The sequence below is a fragment of the Balaenoptera musculus genome, chromosome 7 (assembly GCF_009873245.2).
Source record: "Balaenoptera musculus isolate JJ_BM4_2016_0621 chromosome 7, mBalMus1.pri.v3, whole genome shotgun sequence".
In the NCBI taxonomy this organism is placed as follows: Eukaryota; Metazoa; Chordata; class Mammalia; order Artiodactyla; family Balaenopteridae; genus Balaenoptera; species Balaenoptera musculus.
Window position 1 is genome coordinate 68,586,929 of NC_045791.1, and position 24,456 is coordinate 68,611,384.

The following is a 24,456-nucleotide window of genomic DNA, read 5'->3' on the forward strand; positions in this document are numbered from 1 at the left end:
CCATTGGCTGAGGGCGGCGCCAATCCCACGTTCGCCTGGCAGGGCGGGACTAAGGGCGGTGCGCTCGGTGCCCGCCCCGCCCCGCGTGCATTGGGGGTGAGTCGGGGATCCACCAGGCCGGGCCTGGGCTCCTGGCGGGACGCTGGCCGGTCTGCTAGTGGATTGTTGTTTCCCACCTCGCGCGAGCAAGAAGGTAGTGTCGTGTGGCTAACGGGTATTCATTCTTATATCGTAAGCTCGAGAGCCTCCTCCCCTCCACTTGTCCCGGTCGGGGCGGGAGCGCCGGCGGCCGCCGTGGGCGCCCCTCCCCCCCTCCCCTCGCGGGGCGGGAAGCGGACGAAGCCCGGCTCGCGGGCGCGCACACCTGGAGAGCGGTCTCCCAGCAGGTGTGGGCTGCTTAATGTCTGATTTGGACTTTCCTGACCAAATGGTGTTTAGGCCTTTGTTGCAGCCCATTCCTTCTGGGTGCATATCTTAAAGTTGTTGTTTGCCAGGAAGAAACTTTAACCCCTGACAGCCGTAACTCACCCTGTCTAGAGTGTGAGTGAGTGAGGGGTTTTATAATATTGTAGGTTGTGGCATCATGCAAGTGGCGGAAGCAAACTTTTCGGTTAACCATGATTTTTACTGTCATTCTGGGTCTGTCTACACGCTGAAGACAGGTACTTATGTTATATGCTGAGGAAATGTGGGTACCAAGAATTGATCTTTTTCTTCTTTTTTTGGCCGCCCCCCGCGGGTTGCAGGGCGGCTTGTGGGGACCTTAGTTCCCTGACTAGGGATTGAACCCGCGCCCTCGGCAGAAAAAGCTTGGAGTCCTAACCACTGGACTTCCAGGGAATTCCCCCAATAATTGATCTCATTCAAGAACGGGGAGGAAAAAAACAGATTATTTGGAATCATCTTTGAAGTTGAATTTCATAAGCTTGGCAGTACACAGAGTTTATTTTATTCACATTGCTGAAATAACTTACAATGGCTTTTCAAAATTGGTGTAAGAGAATGTTGACTGTATATACACATATATATGTGTACATATATTGCATTTCTAATGGCCTTATAAAACCAATTAGGTTAGATTTACTACATTTTTTTAAAAAAATAATTATTTCATTGTGTTTTTCCTAAAGTTTATCTATGAGTTCTCTGATCTTTACTTCTTTTTTAGGTACACTGTTAGCCTTAACTGAATTTCCTGATCATCAGCACTCTTTCAGGAGTGTTTGATTTACCTCTCAGCAAATATAGAAGACTGATTCCTGGCATTCTTAGACATTCTTTGCTGTGAGTCGTAAGCCTGGTATCAACCCTTCCACTTTTCAAACGATGCCATTTGGTACACATACGGTGGAATGCTTGTTATGTTCCAGAGGTTGTGCTAGGGATATGAGATTAATGTATCCTCAAAGCACTCTCAGCCAGGAGGAAGGGACCGAAATACAATACTTAGAATAACCTGTGATGAGTTTGAGGTTAGAAATAAGGAAAAGGTGCTCTGGGAGTACAGAGGAAGGACTGCCTAATCTGTTGGGGCAGGGGTTGGAGCTGATAATAAGAAAGGCTTCCTCGAGGAGGTGATACTTGAACTAAATCTAGAAGGGTGGTGAGAAGTCATCAGTAGAGAAAGGGAACCTTATGAGCCAAGGAAGGAGTCACTGCCACCACACTAAGAGAGACAAGTTGCATAGTATGACTGGCCTAGTGTGCATTTGGAGAAGAGTGGGATGAGATTAGAAAGACAGAGGTCCAATTGATAAGGAGTTTGGATTTAACCTAGTTAGTAGTTGGAAATCTCTATAAAATTTTGAGTAGGATAGCAACATGATTAAATGTAAATTATAGAAAGAATCCTGTAGGTGGTTGAGATTCTAGGCAAGCTGTCAATTAGCTGGTTATTGCAATAGGTCAGGGGAAAATTGTTGAAGGGCTGAACAAAGGCAAAAGCCATAGGGATAGAGAGGAAAGAACTATTTGAGAAATATTTAGGTAGTAAGATAGACAGGAGTGGGTGGCAGGATGTAGAGAGTGAGGAGAATTTCAAGGATGACTCAAGGTTTCTAATTTTGCTTTGTGAGACTGGATGAACATAGCCTTTGGAGTCAAACATGACAAAATATGCAGGTGTGCATCTGTCACTTAATAGTTGTGTGATCTTGGAACAAGCGATCAAGCTTTTAAATCCTGTTTGTGATAGAGGAATGATACTATACATAAGCTTGTTGTGAGGATTAACTGGAATAATTTTATATATGTATTTAAGTAACTTATGTTAGCTGTTATTTGTATTATCAAATAAATATAGCAAGAAAGACAGTTAATTAGAGAAAGATCTGATCTCTTTGAGACATGTTGAATTTAGGGTGCCTTTCTGTCATCTAAATGATGATATTTAGAAAGTAGTTGGAAATAAGGCCCTGGATTCTAGAAAAAAGCCTGGTTAGGAGATACAAGTGATGAAGGAGATGATATGGAGTCCAGTTAAAATAGAATACATAAAGGGAAGGAGTTAAGGCAATGGTGACTTGCTGGGAAGGAGGTTGCTTTTCCTAATGTTTACCTTGGCATGAGGTAGGTGCCGATAAAATTATTTTTCGTGGCCACTTCATTAATAATTATGAAGTACTCACCTTGAGTGAAGTACTCTGATTACTCTGTGTTGCATCCAGAATTATATAATTCCGTGCATTCAGAGGTTGTATAGATCAGGACAGGGGTGTGATAAGCAAGCCAAGTTCTTTCGGAATGGGAGGAAAGGGTCATTCCTGGCTGGGTGATCAGAAAGGACTATGTTACAAATGATATTGAAACCGGGTCTAGAATGATAGGTAGTATTGCATTAGGAGAAAATGGAGGTGCAAATAGGGTGGGATTGCTGGTAAAGGAAGATTGAAGTTTTTGACCTTGGTCACAAAGAACAGTGAGTTATTAAGAGAAATAGCAAAGTTAAGTGGGAGGTATGGAGGGCAGAACAAGAAGATAAGTTCTATTTTATAAACCTTTTGAGGTAGCAGTGACACTGATTATAAGAAATGCCTGTCTTGGGAAGAGAGAGATCACTGTTGGGATGTAGATTTAGATGTTATTCTATAACATCTAAGGTTATAGGGTTTTGGGTATATAAGAAGAGGGGAGAGGGATTAGGGAATGCCCATTTTTCTGGGAAGAGAGTGAAGAAAACATGAAGAGATCCAAGAGGTATTGATGGATGGTATAATCCTTGAGGATAGGCAGTATCATCAATGTCACATGCTTCAGGGATATCAAGGAACATGAATCCTGAGAAAAGAATTTGATGATTTAAGAGCTCATTGGTGAACTTGAAGAAAACAAAATCCTAACAGTGGTTGTGTAAGCTATTTTGCAAGGGTTTTAGAACTGAGTTGGTGATAGGGAATTGGTGACGGTGAATACAGGTTACTTATTCAAGTTTGGCTTCATAAAGAAAAAAGATAATCATAGAGTTAATAGGGTTGAGGGAAGAATTTTTTGTTTTTGTTTTCAAGACCAAGAGGCCTGGAGGAGGGGTGGGACTAGATAAAGAAACTAGGTGAAAGTGTTAGTTTAATAGAAAGAGACATTGGTCTGAGACTGAGTGAAGAAGAACATGGGTAGAGGTGGAGACATTTTAAGAAACCAAAGGACACAGTGTGGTAGAGGAGGTAAAGTGTGTAAAGATAGAGTTCATGCTGTGGTCTGCCTTGATCTCAGTGAACTAGAAGAGGGGGAAGATTGGGATGAAATTAGGGACTTTCTGGGGAGAAATAGAAGATTTTGGAAGAGAGATTATAGAGAATGAGACAGAGATGATGAGATTAATAAAGAGATTAATTAATCTCTGCAGAAGGAGGGAAGGTTGAGGTGAGGCTAGGTTTATACGCCAAAGCTTGCTTGATAAGTGTTTTTCTTAGATCCCTGGGACTCTCAAACTAAGGAAGAAGACTTCTTAAACCCAGGCCTAACCTGATACCAACCACTGGGTTAGCTCCTGTGGGGCTAGGGGTTAGACATGTGTTGGGGGGTGTGGTATTCATGTAGTAGTTTGGAGGAACTCAATTTAGTCCAGAGATCCTGGGATTTTTTAGCATGTGTATGCCAAGCACTATAATAAGTTGTATACATTATCTTATTTACTTCTCACCACAACCATATGATATCATTATTATCTCTATTTTGTAGGTTAGGTGATTGAGTTTTAGAGTTTAATTTTAATTTCCTCAACATTATATAGCTATTAGTGTATAATAATAATTAGTGGCATATTTTTCCATCGTGCTAATCAGCTCTGCCTTGTACAAAGCAAAATATAGTTATGAATTGTGAACAGTTAACACCATTCAGAACTCAGTATATTGACTTCTTCCCAGAAATGCATCCCTTAAAATTTTATGTAATCATTGTAATGGCTATACTCGATTTCTTGCTCAGTTACTTATTCTTAAACTTTATGTGACTCTGCTTGTTTTACATCTTAAGTTGCCTGAGAAAGAATCCTAAACAGAAACCTTTTTATTTGGTTTGGTTTGTCTTTGGCATTGTTGTTTTGTTTGGCTCTAGATTCCATAGGGTCAAATCATCATGTGCGCATGTAACTAGTCACGGTAAATTAAGGAAGTACCTAGGGCTCCTCCCCCCCCACCACCATTTTATTGTCAAATAAAATCATGACTCTAGAGGAACTGCATGTTGTCAAACTAGTATTTTTTATTTTCCTGAAATCTTTTCTGAGTTGGGCATTAAGGTAGATGCAAACCCCACTCCCTGCAAATTTTACATACGTGCTTTTTTCCATATGAAATTTTTTTGTTTCTTTGTTTGAAAAGGTTTCAGACAAAGGGTTTCATGGCTAAAACAATTACTGGCAGAGAGATTTTGGATGTACAAGTTGGATCGGCATGTAAAGGACCTTGAAGGCCAGCATATGGATTTGAGCTTTATCATAATTTGGCTTTGGGGAGCCACATGATTAGAAAGATGTTTTAGACACAGTAGTGCATAGGATAGTAATCTGATATGATATGTCTGGGTATGACTAGTTTAGATTAAGAGTAATTCTAGAGTCTAGATTTCCTAACTCTAAAGAGCTCAATAATTGAAAGAGATGTTGTAATTCATCAAAATGTGTAGATGACTAATGATGTTCAAGTGCAACTGCCATTAAGGCACATGACTGACATTATCTGCATATCAGTTGACAGCACCATCTGGTGATTCCTAGCCAGACACATCATATATTACACTTATTGCACAATTATTCTTATCATTCTTCAATTAGTAACATAGTGTGATTTACCAACAAATTTCTCTCTGCCTTAGTCTTATAATATGGAGATGATAATGGCATCTATTTTAAAGGGTATTCGTAAGAAATAAATGATTTAATACTGTATGTGCTTAACAGCAGAGCCTGACATACAGTGAGGCTCAGTAAATACGCGTTGATATTATTGCTGCTGTTGTTGCTATCAGTTCTGTTAGGAATGTTTAACAATTTTTATTTTTACAACTTATATTTTATTTTCTAGCTACTCTGCTAAAAGCTAGAATGAAACAGCTGCCGGCAGCAACAGTTCGCCTCCTTTCAAGTTCTCAAATAATCACTTCAGTGGTCAGTGTCGTAAAAGAGCTCATTGAAAACTCCTTGGATGCTGGTGCCACAAGCATAGATGTTAAACTGGTGAGTGTCCCTGAGATGCTGCCAAGTACCTTTAAAGCAAAAAAGGGTTGGACAGATGTTTTCTCCTTAGAATTATTACCTCTTTTCTTTATATACCAGTAAATTATTCTTAGGACATTGAACCCTTTGTCTTGTTTAAGAGTAAATTTTTAAAAATAAGTTTTAATTTAGATCAGTGTTACAGTAACATTAAAGGAAATTATAAAGGAAAGCTTATTCTAAAGGACTCTATCACATAAAACATGAATTTAGTTTGTCTGTATTTTCTACTAATACTTATCCTTGGTTATTTGTGTTTACTTGTTTTATATATTCTCATTTGAATTTTGTTTTTTCTACCTAATCTTATTTCAGAACTGTGTCCCTTGTTGCTTCATAGTTTTCACATTTTTAAATTTAAGTGCTACATATTAAATCATTTGAGTTAATAATGACTTATGAGTCTTATTATGATGTATTACAATTAGTCTTCAGGTCTACTTACCCTGTTATAAGTTACTAGCTCATGGAGGTAAGGTCTATATTTTTTTGTGTCCTCTATCCCTCTCCAGTATCTGGTACATAAATGGTAAATAAATTTGAGTGAATGTAAGAATACATTTTTTGTAATCTCCAAATTATCAGATACTCATATTATTTCTGGTATTATGGCATTAGAAAGACTACTGATACGAATATCTTTGTAGGAAAGAGACCTTTCCTTTTCATATACATATGCATATATTATATATATGTTACCCATTTGCTCCTTGTAAAAACTCTATGAATTAGCTACTGCTATACTCATTTTATAAATAATTGAGGTTCTGAGAACTTTCCCAAAGTCATGTAAGTAGTAAGTACTGGAGCTGAGATTGCAATCCAGGTCTTTATGACTCTAAAACTCATTCAGGATCTTTCCTCTATGCCAGTGGTTTTCATAACATTTGGGTACATCAGTAATTTTAGGGAGTCTGTTAAAACAGTTATTGGGCCGCAGAATTTCAGATTCTAAGTAGGGCCCCAACTTTGTGTTTCTAACAAGTTTCTAGTTGATGCTGAGAACCGCTGTTCTATAGTGTATCAAACCGCTACTTTGATTTTAAATGATATAGTAAAAGCTTTATAAACATGAAAAAATTAAACTGAAAGAAAGACATTTTCTTTTTCTTAGACATTTTATGTAGTCAGTTCAGTCTGATTAGAGTACAGTTGATAATAGTTAAATAGGATTATATAATTATATCTGACAAATTTAACTTAAGAATCTTAGGCAGGCAAACATATGTCTTGTTCTCAAAGTTCTTGGAAGAAAAACATAGTTTTTAGAAATAGTTTTACAGAGCCAACAGAAGTCCTCTTTAAAAAGTAAATTGAAGTACACATTTTTATCCTGCTGCATATTTAAGTCTCTTGACGTTTGCCAGTTCCTGCTTTGTAGAATTTTAGAATAAACAAGTCTGTTGCTTTACATAATAAGATCTGTTTCATTATAGTTTCATACAGTAATAACTGTTCTGACTAGGAATGTTTTCGTAATTAGTAAATTAAACATGTAGATATTATTTTAAACATTTAAACAGATCTTTGTGTTATTTTACTCAGGCGCCTGGAGTTCTTATTTATATTGAAAGATTTGCATTTCTATAGTTAATTATTTTTCTATAAAATGAAGCAGACAAGCTATTCCCAGAAAGATAATTTTTAGATGGAGGGAGAGATAAGAAACTAAATCTTAGGTGTCTCCCCCCAACACCTTTTATTTCTAATTTATCTAAAAAGTAATGACACAGTATTATATAATTTTAGGTTATTAAAAAGTATTATTTTTAAATAGCAGAGTCATTATAATTGTAGGAAGATTTTTTTTTCCCTTTATAACATGCATTTAAGGCCATACACATAAACTTTGTGAAGTAAAGCTTACAATAGAAGCTTGCTACCAAATTTCGAATATGGTATTCATAGAAAGTGTGATCACTCTAGGAATTTAGGCTTTGTATTTGTCACGTATGCATATTTTTAGTATTAAATTACCAATATTAAGCTATGATTTGTTTTTTTCCCTCCATTTTCAAATTAAAAACTCTGAGATTGCCAGTTAGCTATATTTTCTCAGCAGTCTGTTAGGTGACTATTTGCAGAAAGAAATTTAGAAAGTTATAATGTAACAGATTTTTATTTATTTATGAAAGCAATAAGTAGCTCAGGGACAAAGTATTAAAAATCAGATTGAATAATGATGATTGCTAGACTCTCGGTGGGTAGAACCAGCTGGTGTTTTTGATGGTGATGGTATTCTGTTTTATATGAGAGATTATATATACAAAGGTGTATGTAACTTAGAAGAATATTTCTGGGCAAGTTCAAACATAAATTTAAACATAAATACCTATCATACTGAAACAATTCTAGGGAACCTTGAAGATCATACTGATCTCCTTATTTTACAGTTGAATCTGAGTCCAAGGAAAACAAGGGACTTGCCCATAGTACCATAACTAGGAATTGGTAGAGTTAAGAATTTAAACTCTTACTTCTTTAATGTTAAGTTTCCATAAAAGATAGATAAATGACGAAACCATTTCACTTGTGTTACATTCTGTTTGTAAATATGATAATAGTTTAATGTCCTTATATACTAAAAGTACTGTTTAACTTTCATAGGAGAACTATGGATTTGATAAGATTGAGGTGCGAGACAATGGTGAGGGTATCAAGGCTAATGATGCACCTGTGATGGCAATGAAGTACTATACCTCAAAAATAAGTAGCCATGAAGATCTTGAAAATTTGACAACTTACGGTTTTCGTGGAGAAGCCTTGGGGTCAATTTGTTGTGTAGCTGAGGTGAGGTAATTTGTATTGACTATTTTAGTGGTTTCATAATAACACAATATTAGAATTAAGAGACAACTCACCCAGAATTTGGCAAAGAGTTTTTTTTTTATTGCGTAAAATGTACATTCTATTGTGTAAAATATACATAAAATTTACTATTTTAGTCATTTTTAAGTGTACAGTTCAATGGTATTAAATACATTGACATTGTTGTGTAGGCATCACCACCATCCATCTCCAGAACTTTTTCATCATCCCAAACTGTAACTATGCCCATTAAACAATAAACCTCTATTCTCCTTTCCCCCGTCCACTGGTAACCAGTATTCTACTTTCTGTCTCTATGAATTTGACTGTTCTAGGTATGTCTTACAATTGAAATCATACACTATTTGTCGTTTTGTGTCTGGCTTATTTCACTCAGCATAATGTTTTTAAGACTCATACATGTTGTAACATGTATCAGAATTTCATTCTTCTTAAGACTGAATGATACTCTGTTGTATCCATTCATCTGTCAATGGACATTTGGGTTGTTTCCACTATTTGGCTCTTGTGAATAATGCTGCTATGAATATTGGTGTACAGATGTCTGTTTGAGTCCTTGCTTTCACTTTTTTGGGTATATACCCAGAAGTGGAATCACTGGATCAAATGGTCCAATAGTCCCCTCTTATCCATGGTTTTGCTTTCCATGGTTTCAGTTACCACAGTCAACCACTGTCGGAAAATATTAAGTGGAAAAATTCCACAGATAATTCATAAATTTTACATTGTGCACCATTCTGAGTAGCATGATGAAATTTTGTGCAGTTCTGCTCTGTCCTGCCTGGGACGTGTATCATCCCTTTGTCTTGCATATCCACGTTTTATACACTACCAGCCTGTTAGTCACTTTCTAGCCATCTGGGTTATCAGATCTGTCAAGGTATCATAGTGCTTGTGTTCAAAGGAACCCTTATTTTACTTAATAATGGCCCCAAAGTGCAAGAGCAGTGATGCCAGCAATTCAGGTATTCTCTTACTGTGGCTAATTTATAAATTAAACTTTGTCTTAGGTATGTATACATAGGAAAAAGCATAGTATATACAGGGTTTGATACTATCTGCAGTTTCAGGCATCCATTGGGGGTCTTGAAACATGTCTCCCGCAGATAAAGGGGACTACTATAACTCTGTTTAATTTTTTGAGGAATGGCAAAGAGTGTTTTTCAGTGGTAACATTTATAAGAGGAAAAAATGGTTTAGTGATCCAGTGACTTGGAAAAGTATTAAAATTAAACAGGTATCTTAACTATAAGCACTTCTCAGAGCCTTTACTGTACTAAAGTGCATTGTGAATCTCTGAGGTTGGTGGTTTATAGTACAGACATTTCCTGCACTTACTTGACTATGAAACTCTTTTATTGAGACACATATCACTGTTATTCTGTTGTGCTGTGGAATGCACTCTGGAAATACTACTGTAGTCAATGCAGATAACTAGATTGTGCTCTAGAGATGTGCATTGACTTGAGCTAAACCCTAGCTAGAACTTTGCTCTCCTGACTGCTAGATGTTTTCAATTTCTATGAACCCTTAAGTTCAGTGCCTGACCCACTCCATTGCATAGTACCAGTTATACGTCACTGCCTCTGCCCTAGGTTACATAACTAGTTTGTGGCAAAGCCCATCTAGAACCTTGATCTCTTCATTTCCATGTATCTCAGTTATGTTTGGTCACTAGTTTCTTTGTGCTGTACTGTTATTCTGTGTGTGTTAGGCTCTGTTTTATAGTGTGATAGTATCTGGGTGCCAGTGAGTGACACGGTAATTGTGAGCGTCTCTTTAGCTACCTAAGTTTGCCCAGTGACTGTGTATCCTTTCTTTTGTGCTTAGGCTGGCAGACCCTGTTTGGGTGAGCATGCGCAGGTGCAGTAAAATGATAGGACTTTATACTTATTGTCCCAGAAAAGTGGCAAGGACATGAGATATTGTTGCTATTTCTTTATTTAGTAGCCTAGTCTCCCCAGCAATGATATATTCTCCAGGCTTATTTTGGTCTTCCCTTGGCCCTTCTGCCTTTAGAATGCTGGCAAAGTGTAGGTTTTCTGTTTTCTGTGGAAAGGGTCCCAGCTAGCTATTCACTTACTCTTTGACTTCGGGGCTCTGTAAGCTGATGCCTATGTAAGAAAGAAAAGTTGTGGGTTGGGGAAGAGGTGGGGGTTAAAGTGGGAGGTTTTGCTGTTCTAGCACAGAGGACTAAGGGCCCTTGCTTGTTATAATCCAGATGTTCAGACATCACTAAAGAAGGAAAGACCTTGTCATTCGTTAAGTGCATTCTGCTTAAAATCTCTATCCAAAATCTAGCACACCGTGTGCTTTCTCTATCTTTCTCAGCTCTTGCTTTATTTAGAGTTCACTGAGTTTCCAAATAGATTTTAGGGAAGAGCAACTAGAGGGTACAACTGGCCATTGCCCATTTTTATCCCCAGAGACTGTATATGGGAACCTATAGCCCTAGAATCTTGTACAAAGAGTCTGTTTTTAAAATGGGGTGGGATTTGTACCAAGGAAGCTTTGAAGCTCCCAGTGCTAGTACTACTGTTGGAGTTCTCAGTGGCTATTTTAGAAATCATATAATTTGTTTGAGAATAAAAGTATTCGCTTTTTTAGCTGTCGTCCAAATTTGGCAGATAGTTGTTAAGCTTTATTTTGGCAAGTATTGTTGAATAATATATTGTTCAGCTTTTCTGTATTTTCTATAAGATGTATATAATAACCTTTCAGAACTGAAGTTGGTCATTATCAACTTTGTCTGCTAGGTGGCAGTACTATACTTAGTCTTTTAAAATACATTGTACATCAGCCATGATTTCTCCAAATTTTCACTGTAGTTCTGATTTTAGATGGCAGTTTTGCAAGTCCTTATCCAGTGATACTCTCTATCTTGTTTTTTTATTTGATTACTTAAGCCCACTTGATATCCAGGTTTATCATTTTGCCTTGTTTTATTTTTGAGGCATTTGAATGCCTTAAGTGTAAATATTTAAAGTAATTTTGTTCATCAAAATCACAAAAGGAATAAAAAAATTGTCAAAGTATCACAATAATAGAAATCTATAAGCTTTAAAAAAAATTATGTTCAGTTTACATATTGCAATGTCAAGTGTTTATCTTAGAAAATTTTCCAGTATTTTATGGACTCTCTTTTCTTATAGGTCTTTGGGAAAATCACACATAGATAAGTGTGTGTGTGTGTGTGTGTGTGTGTGTGTGTGTTAATATTTATGTATGTATACTTCAGATCAAGATTTAGACCATTATCAGCATCCCTGAAGTTTTCTCTCATGTCCCCTCCCATTTAGTACACCTCAAAGGTAATGGCTATTCTGATCTCTATCAACATAGATTAGTCATACCTGTACTTGAAGTTGATCTGAATGGAATCTTACAGTAAGTACTATTTTGTCACAGATTTTTTGATGATTTAGATTTGATTGTTTCTTATAAAGGGGACTCTTGTATTAGTAGTGGACCCTTACCCACCTCATACAGGGCAACCTGCATCCAATGACTGACTAGTTGATGCGGGGTTGTAAGGGCCTTATTCTAATTCAGAAGCACCTCTGCCATGCTGTTTCTGCTCCAGAGTGCCCTCCTGGCGTCTGCCAAGGCCTTGTGACCGTGGCACAGCCTCACTTCTCTTTCTGCCCTGCCCCCACAAGTGATCATCTCTGGAGCACTCCCCAGTGCTGGTCTCCATCTCAGTCTTTTATGGTTTAGTCTCCTTATATTACTGATAAGGAAAACGAGGTCTTGTGAAGCCAAATGCCAGGTTTTCTCACCCCAACTTCAAAACACAGTCTAATAATCAGTTGGCTAATATTTCAGTATCTACTGTATGCAGGGTTCTGTGCTAAGTAGTTTACTTCAGAGGAACTGTGCACAGTGAAGTAAATGGAATATGAAAATTGTGACCTGTTTAGAGACACATAATATATCCATGGCAAGGCCAAAAATTCATTCACAATTTCATGCTTCTCAGTAATGAGTTTTCTACAGTAGGTCATGCTGCTTTCTTACTAGCATGGTTATAAAGGTATTTATAAGTTTAAAAATACCTCATATTAAAATAATAAATATACTCAGGCCCACAGTGCTCAATAGAGAGGTTATCAAGGAGTAGTCAAGTTGAAAATTATATGGGAGGGTTCTGAATAGTATTTCAGAAACACAGAAAGTAATACCTGGTTTTTAAGGTCAATTACATTTAAAAATTAAAAATTGTTATTCAGCAAGGCAAATTAATGAGTGCTTCTTTGGGGAAAAAATTCACTTTTTAAACAATATTCTTTATCATTCAGAAATAATTGAAGTTTCAGGTATAGAAGTTGCATGTTTATTTTAAAGGCTCCAACTTATTTTGAAAATCTTTGGATAGAGATTGCAGTTACATAATAAAAATTAGTGACTTGGTCATTTTATCTGCCAGACTAACTGACGTAGATAATTTTAAAGTCATACAGATGTAAATCATCTCAGACTCGGTAGATTGATAATATGCAATTGGGATATAATTTTGTCACACTATTAAACAGCCATCATCCAAAACTGTTGAAATTATTTTTTGTTAGATTATTTTAAAGATGTTAATAATTTTAGTTATAAAAAGAAAAAATTAAGTAGACTTTCAGCAAAATTGGCTGAAGAAATTTAAAATACATCTAATTCTGTTTTTTTGTTTATACATTTTAAAAGAATGGGCAGTTTTCCTAATTTGTCAATTATAAAATGACTTCCAATCTTAAACAGTCCAAAAGAGTAAAAAAAAAATTTATATCTACAGAGTGATCTATTGGTATTTAAAACTGGAATTACTGCTTCCATAATCTGTGATGAAGGTGTCAGTGACTGAAACAAATTGATACGGTTTTTTAAAAATTGTACATCAAGCATAACTTCTCTTGAAATTTATTGTTGTTTGTGGAGCAATAATTTTGGGATATTTGTCAGTCTTCAGTGTTAAATTCCTGATACTAATTACTAAGTATACTGACTAGAATGAGCTAGAAATAGTGAAAATCCTGTTTTGACCTGTTCATAAAATTTTTTAAGAAGACTCTTTGTATATATTCTTCCTGTTACATAATAAAGCACACAATACAAGATTTTATTTCCTTTTAGGCTGGTATTTTATATACATTATGTTAAAAATGATCTTTTTTTCTCCAAGGAAATATATGAGAAACTCATAAGTTTTTTGAAATAGATTTTAAATGGAGGCTAAATTGCATCTCAGTTTTCAGAGGAATACAGAACAGTTTTGATATGTTTTGTTTTCTTCAAATTAGAACACACTCTGGACGAAGATTCAGAAGCCTAATTATCATTTCCAAGAGTTTAAATAAGAGAGTTGGCCAAAGGCATAAAACAGGTTCACTTTTCCGAGAGCCAATTTTTTTTTTAATCTATAAAGTGCAGATAATGATTTGAGGGTTAAATGAAATAATATGTATTAAAGTGTCTAGAATATGGTCATGTGCCATGCAGATGAAAGTTATTTTTATTCTGGACTTGAATGTGAAAAGTAGCATGCGTTGGTATCACGTAAGGTGATGGCGTCATCAGACTTGCTCATTCTCTTGTTGGTAAGCAGTATTTCACCTTAACTTTCAAAGTTTATGCAGACTCCTCAACGTTTTCAGGAAATCCTTTCTAAAATTTAACCGCCATTCCTAGGTAAATTCCTTCTAATTCTCACCAATGGTCTTTATTCTGTAGCTTAAGTTCACTTTTTTTCTCTTGTTTTTTCCCTGGGAAGAATTAGAGGAGTTGCCAGCCATCCTCTTGCATAAAACTCATGTTTATTGATTCATTCATCCAAATTTTTTGAAGTGGTTATAATGTGCTGTGTGTTATTTTGATCTATCAAGTTCATTATACATTTTGTGATGAGATGATAAGGGATGTATAGATTTGTTTTTGTTTTATGTTACATTAAACCTCCATGGCTTAAGGGGGGCAGAATGAGAAGCTAAGTCATTCTGTTTTGAAGATGGGAGTTGGGATGCCCTTATCTGTGGTTCCACATAGCTGTAAAAGAGTAGTAGAGGGAAGCCTCTAGCTTCATTCTGCTGTTTCCTGCTTCCTGTTCCACAGTGTAGGATACCTGCTGTGTCCTTTAGAGCCATTGTGGTAGGGCTTTAATTAGAATAGGCACAGGATTTTTGAAACACTTGGTATATCCTGCTTCCTAAATAAATGCAGCCTTCTCACAAATAATAAAACTCTGCTGAAAGGAGAAAAGCCAGGGCCAAGATCTCCCTGTTGCTAGTCCCCCTCAGTGGACTATCTGGAGGAAGGCTCTGAAATCATAGTATACAGTTATGCACAGGCAGGCAGGCATACTCACACAGAGAAAGAAAAAGACATTTCAGTGATCCATACACAGTCCATATTTTAGCTGAATCCTGAGGACCATTTACCTTAGTTTTCAGATTCGTGTTTTTGTGCCGAAGTATTTGTCCAAAAGTCAGCAAAAACAAAACAAAAAACCCTACAAAACTTTAATATGATTATCTTCATTGAATTTTTGTCAAGAGAGGATATTTTTTTCTCATGAATTGCTAGGATACATCCTAAGCTTTTCAATTTACTTTCTTTCTAAAACATTGAGAAAAATTGTGCTTATCTAAAGTTTAAATGCTTTTATGTAATTTTAACTTTGTAATAGTACTATAATTTCTTGAAACTCAGTAACTGGACCAGACAGACAGTTTTTAATAACTGATAACTAATATAACCTCTAAGGACTTCTAAAACTTCTTTTAAAATAAACCTCTCATTTTAAAATTCTTTAAAATAAATTTATTTATTTCTTTTCTTGACACCACTAGATTCATTCACTGCCACAGTTCCTCAATGTCTCTAGTAGGAAGCACCAGTAATAATTTGTAATATTGGAGATGCTCCTGATGGTGGAGTTACTACAGATTGGAATGTGTTAGCTGCTTCACAGCTAACACATTCTGAACCTGTGCCTCGTCCAAAGAAAGGTTTCCTGCCCAGGACACAGGGTCATATGATGAAATGAACTCTTGAAATACAATTCCTTCCTTTGAGGAACACACTGTATTTCATGAATTTGTGAAACGTGCTTAGGCGTGTTATCCTTCACTGTCTTTTGAAGTGAATTGCAAAGGATTTCCTATCTAAATAAATTTCATAGTACCCTAAACATTCTAGTTTTTAAAATTTTGACGTTGGAAAACAATATTGTGTTCTCTTTTTTTTACTATAACATAAATGTTACGTTATGACCACTAAGGTCCTATTTTGTTTTTTAGCACTTCAGTTTATTCATCTTGGCTGGAGTATATTTATTATTCACTAATGTGTTTAAAGGATGAACATGTTAATATCTGTAAAATGCTCTTAAGTAGTTAACACAAAAACCCATGTAACCTTATAAAGTATTAGCATCATCTTCATCTTATCATCACCGTCCTCTTAAAATGATAGTGTAATCATTTATTCAGGACCATCTAGCAAGCCACTGGCAGAGTTAGTACTAGAACTCAGAGTTTCAGGGCTGCCTTTGCTCAGTGACACCAGCTTTAGGTCAGGTGGCTAGCTCTTTGGAGAAGAGAAATAGAATTCAGTTGACCTTGGCATTTTGGAGAAGTGGTTGGTTAAATGTACAATTGTTTTTAAAGGGACAATCATAGAGTAATTAAATTAGAAACAGGAAAGAAAATCTCTAGCAATTTCTGTTTTCTTTGTTTTAAACAAACTACTAGGGGAAATCACTATTGGACACAATAGAGTTGGGATGTACGTGGGAAGATTGAGATTGGTTATCAGGAAAACTTTTAAAATACAACTTTTGAGCCATGGAATATATTTTTAGAAGAAGTAGAATAATCACTTAAGTGTATACAGAGGCTCACAACTTTGTTTCACGTACAACTCTTTGAGGGAACAGTTTTGACAGAAATAGCAGCCTGCAGCAATGAGCCTCTAATAAGGATTTTATGGACCTCACCCTTAGACAGAACCTAATAGACTCTACTAGTACTGTAAGCTAGAGAAACCAAATTTTTTTTGTGGTGACTCTGGTTTTCCCTTCATGGTACCCACATGTTCCACAGAGCCATCTGGTCTACCAGAAATCAGGGCATGGTTAGGACTTGGTGACAGAACCATCAAATGTAGACCCAACTGGACCTGGATGAGTTCCAACAGTGGAGCTGTATATTTGTGGCTTCTTTCTAAATTATATAGATTTATTTTAAGATAGCTCTGCTGAGTTCATGGATGGCTGAGAAAGATTGCTCCCACTTTTGAATCAACATTACTCACTAGAAATATGAGGAGGCTACCCTTTTCTGAATCCACCCTGCTTTTTTTTTGGCCAGCATTCCCACTCCCCACCTATGGTATTTTCTGATAATGGAATGTTTTACTACTGTTATAGCATGTACTCTTCTAGTAATCTCACAAAGTAGGTAAATAGAAAGCTGAGGGTGAGGATGGCTCAGAAGAGTTCAGACATTCTTAAAATTTATATTTCTATGACTATAACATCTTAGGAAATATTTTCATGCTGAATGGAATCCTTTCTTACATGTTTTAATGCTAGTTTTTTTAATTAATAAAAATTTTACATTTAAAACAATGAGTTCTAAGCTTGGGTTTAAGAAAAAACTGCCCGTAAATATACATATATGTATAATTTATTTATTTTTATTCCTTTGAACCATTAACTTGAAATAGAGAAGTGCAGTTTTATCAGAATATAAAGGAAGGAGGGAATGATCACTTTACAAAAGGATTTTTCACTTTGCCAACAAATTTATGGAAATTGTCTGTTAAAAAGCAAGCTTCCCTAATGCAGTTGATTTGATTTTACAGATGTAAGTCACTTAATACATACAATACAAATAGCCATTTCAAGTATACTGATTTGTGTGTGTTTTAATTAAAGTAAAATATTTGAAATAAAAATCGGTAATTTGCAACATAGAAAATGTAAGCTAGCCTATTGCTTATTAATGTAACTCTAAGGAATATTTCAAGAGAAATGGTTGTAAGACCTTATTAAGTAAAACTTCTATCAATCAAGGAAATGTGTAATTATTATTTTAAATCTAATTTTATAATAAGCCCACTGCAATAACTAAAATCATAATTTTATTAGAGTTTTTCTTATTCCAGGTTTTAATTACAACAAGGACAGCTGCTGATAATTTTAGCACCCAGTATGTTTTAGATGGCAGTGGCCACATAATTTCTCAAAAACCATCACATCTTGGTCAAGGTAAGAGAGAAGCTTTGTAGCATTCTTTGCCTTTTCTGTCTTAATTGTTTGTTTTTAAAAAATTGTTTACTCCTTAAATTCAAATGTATTGCTTTGGGTTTGTTTCTGATAAAGGCTGGTTAACTTCCAAGTGAACATTCAGCCTTACTTTACCTGCTAATCTTTTAAATACGTAGAGTTGTCCTCAGGAGGAACTGTGTGAAAGACTTTGAGCAACAATATGGATTAGTTATTCTGTAAAACTCTTAAGAGCAGTTGTTTTACTATTGCTGGATCACTAGTGTCTTCTTTATATATGAAGGATAATATTTTCTTTAAATGCCTAAAACATTATTGATTTAGTAATCATGATAATAAACCTTCATATCAAGATATTATGATTAAATAATTAATTTAAAATATACCTGTTTATGGAAAACTTCAAACATATGTACAAGTAGATAGAATAGAGCAGCGGTCCCCAACGTTTTTGGCACCAGGGACCAGTCTTGTGGAAGACAGTTTTTTCACAGACACGGGTGGGGGTGGTGGTGAACGCAAGCGATGGGGAGCGGCAGATGACACTTTGCTCGCTCGCCCGCCACTCACTTCCTGCTGTACGGCCTGGTTCCTCATAGGCCATGGACTGGTAGTGGTCCACGGCCTGGGAGTTGAGGACCCCTGGAATGGAGTACCCATCACTCAGTTTCAGTAGTTATCAACTCATTGCTAATGTTTCATCTAATACTCTCGGCCACTTCCTTCCTTTCTATATTATTTGAAGCAAATAAATATATTATAAATTATATCATATTTAAGTATAATATTCTATTTGTAATTTAGTTCTTTTTTTTTACATTTTTTTTTAACTTTTAAAAAATTTGTATTTATTTATTAATTTTTTTGGCTACACACGCCACATGGCCTGTGGGATCTTAGTTCCCCAACCATGGATTGAAGCTACACCCCCTGCATTGGAAGCGCAGAGTCTTAACCACGGGACTGCCAGGGAAGTCCTGTAATTTAGTTCTTTATAGTGTTTTATACACTTATGTAATTTTAGTACGTTTTAATTGACATCTTATTGTTTTTAAGTTCCTCTACTTCTTATTTACTTCTAAAGGAAAAAAATCTCTTCAGGCTTGAGTTTCACATATTTCCTCTAATCTTTTTCATGCTACTAACTTCTGGTAATGGGATCTGTAAATTTGAGAGAATATTAAAGATGTGCCCTGTTTAGAGTCATGTGCAAAAGAATTATTAGATCTGAAAAGGGACTTCTGTTGTTGTTGGGGGTTTGTTTTTGTTATTTGTACTTCCAATTTTGTTGTAAGTTCATTTAAAATTTTTGCGTTCCTCATTGTAATTTATCAAAGCACTATATATATATATTTTTAAACATCTTTATTAGAGTATAATTGCTTTACATTGTTGTGTTAGTTTCTGCTGTATAACAAAGTGAATAAGCTATACATATACTTATATCCCCATATCCCCTCCCTCTTGCGTCTCCCTCCCACCCCTCTAGGTGGTCACAAAGCACCGAGCTGATCTCCCTGTCAAAGCACTATATTTTTTTCTGTGATTTCTTCCCTCCAGTTTTCATGTTAAATTATTGGATTTATTTTTTTTCAAATGACTTCTGTTTGTCTTCATTGAAATTTATTTTCTTGTATCTTAATACTGATACCAAATTTTCTCATTCTTTCTCTTATTTTATAAATCCTCAAATTAGTTACTGATTACTTTTGCCCATTAAGAATTATTTTTGCATCTACATAAAGAGTTAATAGGAACTCTTAAGAAAACACACTTTTTTCTCATTTATTCAGTTAATAAAAATGAGCTCAAGTCTAATAGTGATTTAATTTGATGTATTATATTGTACATGTTTTAATTAAAAGTAATAGATTGTGATTCTTTTTCTTTTTTATGTACTGAAGATAAAGACAAGGAGAAGACATTTTTTAATATTGTCCCTATTCAGAAATGCTCTGACCCCAGTTCTTGGGAGTTTAGATTAAGAAACCATTAGGAGATATTTGAGTGGCTAGCCTATGGAGTACTTTGAAGTAATCTAGTCACCTTATAAAACTTAATTGTATTTATTTTTATCTTGGTAGTAGCCAGTCTAATCTGGATGGCCAGTGGCTCTGCATCACTCACACTTCTCATGCTTTTCTGTATTCATCTCCATGGGAACTATGAAATAACAGTCCTTAAATGTGGAATCCTTCTGATCTTTGCCCATTCGCTTATTGATTTTTTTTTCTTGCTGACGTGAGTCTTCTCTACTTTAGTGAGACCACGTAAGCATATTTAGAAATTTCTACAGTCAATAAATGAACCTTATTTTCTTTAGCATATTCCTTTTATCTTAAGAAACTACCCACTTAGAAGGTCAACATTTGCGAAACCAGTTACTGCCTTTCATAACTCACTTTTTTTCCCCAATTACAGCCGGTTGCCTAGGAAAACAACAAAAAGTCAAACTCTTAGTTTCTTATTGCTCTATGTAGACATATAAAAATCCACAAGCACTTTCAAAAGTCTTTTACATTTATATTGCCTTAGTGCTGATAGTTTTTGAGTGATTGAATCACAGACTCACATTTCACCACCTGTCATTTAAATATTTTCTGTGTAAGATAAAACTACAGTACAACCATCCTAATTAATACCTGTGCATTTAGGGTTCTTGTAGATTGATTTCTGCTGTGGTGTGAATATACTTGCTTAACAGTTACTCCTCATATCATCTGATAGGATGATGACACCTGTAGATAGCCTAACTGTAGGTGCAGGGACAACTTACAACAAAATCTTTCTTAGGCATTGGAAAATTCATTACCCCTTTAAAACATGTTTTAAAATGTTTAAGAATAGTTTTGCTAGAGATTCCAGTTCTGGTTTTTCCAGATGTAGGTATTTGTTTTATGGATTAATTTAATCATTTAAAATGATTTATGTGTTTAATAGAATGTCATTTTAAATTACCCTTCTGTTCAGTTCTAAGACGTTTTTAAAATTAACAAGAAATGTAAAAATAAACTTCTAGCTTTTAAATTCTTTTACTAAGAACTCTGACTAAATTATTTGTTTTGGCCATATCTTTTTTCTGTCATCGCTTCTATTCTCTTTACCCTAGATAATCAGCATTAAGCTTTCTAAATTGATTTACCCTCCTGGACATATTCTTTTAACACCTCCTAGTACTTCTGCCTTAGGAATTTCTCAGATATCAAAAGTAGTATATTTAAAGTACTGTGATCAGGGTATATCCTTTCCCTACTCTGTTATTAGAGTAAAGCATCATGTTCTTTGTAAATCCCTGCTATGTGTGATTGTGCATGTGTTGAAGGATTTTTTTTTTCATGTTGAGAATGGAACTTTATTCATTAAATAGTTTAAGAAAACTCTGATATAGTCAAGCAACCATACCTCTTTACATTAGGAATATAAATAGCTGCTTTTATAAATGGCATAACATAGGGTCATGTAAAAATATAACAGGGAGCATATTACAGACTGCAGTTTAATTCTGGTGTTTATAGAATGTGCTAAAGTTAGAGAGCTGAGCAGTTCTCTTGTAAAATATGATAGTATACTAGGGCCTCCTCCCTATTGGCCAGTATTACTTGGTACTTTTTTTAAGGATATACATTTCATTTGGAATCAGCAAAGTTTTCCATCATTAAGTTTTATTTGAACATATATATAATTCTTGGCTTACTGGTAATTCTCAGTTTGTTCAGAGAAAATAGTTTTAGCTGTTGAAGCAATAATTTATCAATTAATATATGGATTAGGTACAGTGTGGTCTTTGATGCAGACATATATTTAAAAGCCAACATACATCTTTTCATAAACACATATTTTGCCCTACTGATTTCTGCCTACCTTCCTTCCCACCATCTGTCCACAGCTACAGTATATGTCATTATATTTGCACAGGCTAGTGGAGAACACAGGTGAGTGAAAGGAATTCACAGACTAGTGGAAAACACAGATGAGTAAACAGGCAATGACAGTAAAAAGAAGCCACCAGCTGCCTAGAGGAAGGTGAGCGAATTTTTCAGAAAAGATAACATTTGAGTTTGAAGGTGGTAGTAAGGAGGGGTGGGAGCATAACCTTTCAATAAGAGAAGAATGATGGCTCTAGAAGATTTCAGGAGACCATTGCTCTCTGTATAACAATGAGGGGGGAAAACACATAATTTAAAAACTTGTATTTTTAAAAACTCATTGGAGAACTGTGTCACAAAGAAATTAAATGAACCAAGTTCAAGAGGAAGATGACCCTTCCTAGGTGCACCTAGGCACAAAGAGATTGGTGGCTACTTGTATCCCTGAGAGCATTAACTGAGCCTGGAGGCATAGGCATGCAAAGGAGCAAGCCTGCTATAGACAAGGGATCTTTTATGGCCCTAGGAGAAACCAGTTGAACTTTATTAGCCACATGTGAGCTGACATGACAGATTGGAGGATAGGATCCTCAAAAACAGAGCTAGTTCACCCAAGAAGCCAAATCTCATCAGGACTTTTGCTGAGTAAGCAGTGGTGAAGAAAGTTGGGACTGAGCTAGAGAGAGAAATATCTTAAAGTCTTACAGTACTTAGATCCCAAAGCCTTGCTAGAGGCAGGGAGAGACCTGACTCCATCCTCAAGACATTTGAAACCAGAAGTGAACTGGAACTAAATAAAGGGGCAACTCAGCTCCAACCCAGATGAACTCCTCTAATTATATATTGAAGAGATCTATTCTTCACTCTAGCTGTTTGATGAGAAGATGAAGTACCTTCACTGGGGGGAAATATCTGTTTCAATATCTGTTGTTCTTTTATATATTATGTCTGATGAAAATAAAAGTATTGAGAGACGTGAAGAAAGGAAAGTGGGGTTCATAGTCAAGAGAAAAAATAGGTGATATAAGCAAACTCGCAGATGTTTGAATTAGGGACAAGAACTTTTAAAACTACTGTTAAAGAATTTAGAGGAAAAGATGGTCTGCCCAGGCCAGAGTGGATGCTCAGCTTGTCTGAGGTGTGTGCTGGGGTGGTAGTGGGAAACAGGCCAGAGACCTGGGCAGTTTTAATCTGCTTCCTCTGCCTTATTTCAGGAGTAAGCAAGCATGTGCGTGCCCTTCATGAGTGGAGTCTAGGTTTCTTATAGCCCCACTGTCAATCCTGCTGGTTTTCAAACCACCTAAAGCGACTCATCTTCCTGGTGTTGGACCCCAGGGATGGGGCACCCAATAAGTGGTTCAAACCACTCACTCCTCAGGGAGGATCTCTGAGCCTGTGTACTCCCTCCGTTTCTGTGCCCCCTCCAAGAAGAGGAGGGGGATTACACAGACTTGCTTCTCTTCCCCTCCTGCTCGATTTCATGTGCATCTTTCTTACACCTTTGGTGGTATAAGAGTCTTAATGCCAGTCTCCAGTTTGTTTTCAGTAAGAATTGCTCTACAAGTAGATGTATTTTTGATGTGTTAGAGGGGGGAAGTGAGCTCTGTATCCTCTTTCTCTGCTATCTTGATCCCACCCCTCAACTTTTTAGTTAAATAAGTTCAAAGTTAAAAAAAACCTTTTGTTAGATTATCCTGTGTTTTGTATATTTGTTGTTGTTCAGGAGGTGAGGTAAATTAAACCAGGCAATTAGATATTATTTCAGATAAGAATTTATTTTTACTTGAAGTATAGTTGATTTACAATGTTGTGTTAGTTTCTGGTGTACAGCAAAGTAATTCAGTTTTACATATATATTATTTTTCATATTTTTTCCATTATAGGTTATTATAAGATATTGAATGTAGTTCCCTGTGCTATACAGTAGGACCTTGTTGTTTACGTGTTTTATATATAGTAGTTTGTATCTGCTAATTCCAAACTCCTAATTTATCCCTCCCTCCTGCCCTTTCTCCTTTGGTAACCATAAATTTGTTTTCTATGTCTATGAGTCTGTTTCTGTTTTGTAAATAAGTTCATTTATATCATATTTTAAATTCCACGTATAAGTGATATCATACTTTATTTGACTTTCTCTATCTGACTTTTTTCACTTCGTGTGATAATCTCTAGGTCTGTCCATGTTGCTGCAAATGGCATTATTTCTTTCTATTTTATGGCTGAGTAATAGTCTGCTGTATACGTATACCACATCTTCTTTATCCATTCATGTGTCGATGGACATTTAGACTGCTTCCATGTTTTGGCTATTGTCAGTAGTGCTGCTGTGAACATTGGGGTGCATGTTTCTTTCTGAATTAGAATTTTCTCCAGATATATGTCCAGGAGTGGGATTGCCGGATCATATGGTAACTTTTTTATAAGGAACCTCCATACTGTTTTCCATAGTGACTGTACCAATTTACATTCCCACCAACAATGTAAGAGGGTTCTTTTTTCTCCATACCCTCTCTAGTATTGATTATTTGTAGACTTTTTAATGATGGCCACTCTGACCAGTGTGAGGTGATACCTCATTGTAGCTTTGATTTACATTTCTCTGATAATTAACGATGTTGAGCATCAGATAAGAATTTTTAATTGAATAATTAAGGTTATCACATATGCTGTTAGCCTTATACCACCTATATATTTTAAAGTGCAGAATAAGCATCATCACCAGGTAGTTTGAATATCAGCAGATTTCTTAAGATACTGTACATTCTAGTAAGCCCATG

At 35.8% G+C, this 24,456-nt stretch overlaps 1 protein-coding gene across 4 annotated transcripts in view; it reads left to right on the top strand.

Annotated features, from left to right (window-relative positions):
• Positions 1 to 66: 66 nt before the first annotated feature.
• PMS1 (PMS1 homolog 1, mismatch repair system component) overlaps positions 67 to 24,456 on the top strand; it is a 91,445-nt gene continuing 67,055 nt past the window's right edge. For 2 of the 4 annotated variants that reach the window (XR_005020662.1, XM_036858519.1), the window contains exons 1-5: positions 72 to 193; positions 1,169 to 1,284; positions 5,523 to 5,674; positions 8,321 to 8,503; positions 17,693 to 17,795. Coding sequence is in view for 3 of the 4 variants with exons in the window: in XM_036858519.1 (XP_036714414.1) it covers positions 5,543 to 5,674; positions 8,321 to 8,503; positions 17,693 to 17,795 (418 nt within the window). In the remaining variant the exon portion in view is untranslated. Of the gene's footprint in view, positions 194 to 1,168; positions 1,285 to 5,522; positions 5,675 to 8,320; positions 8,504 to 17,692; positions 17,796 to 24,456 lie in introns of all 4 variants that reach the window. The other 2 variants (XM_036858521.1, XM_036858520.1) reach the window with 2 other exon arrangements.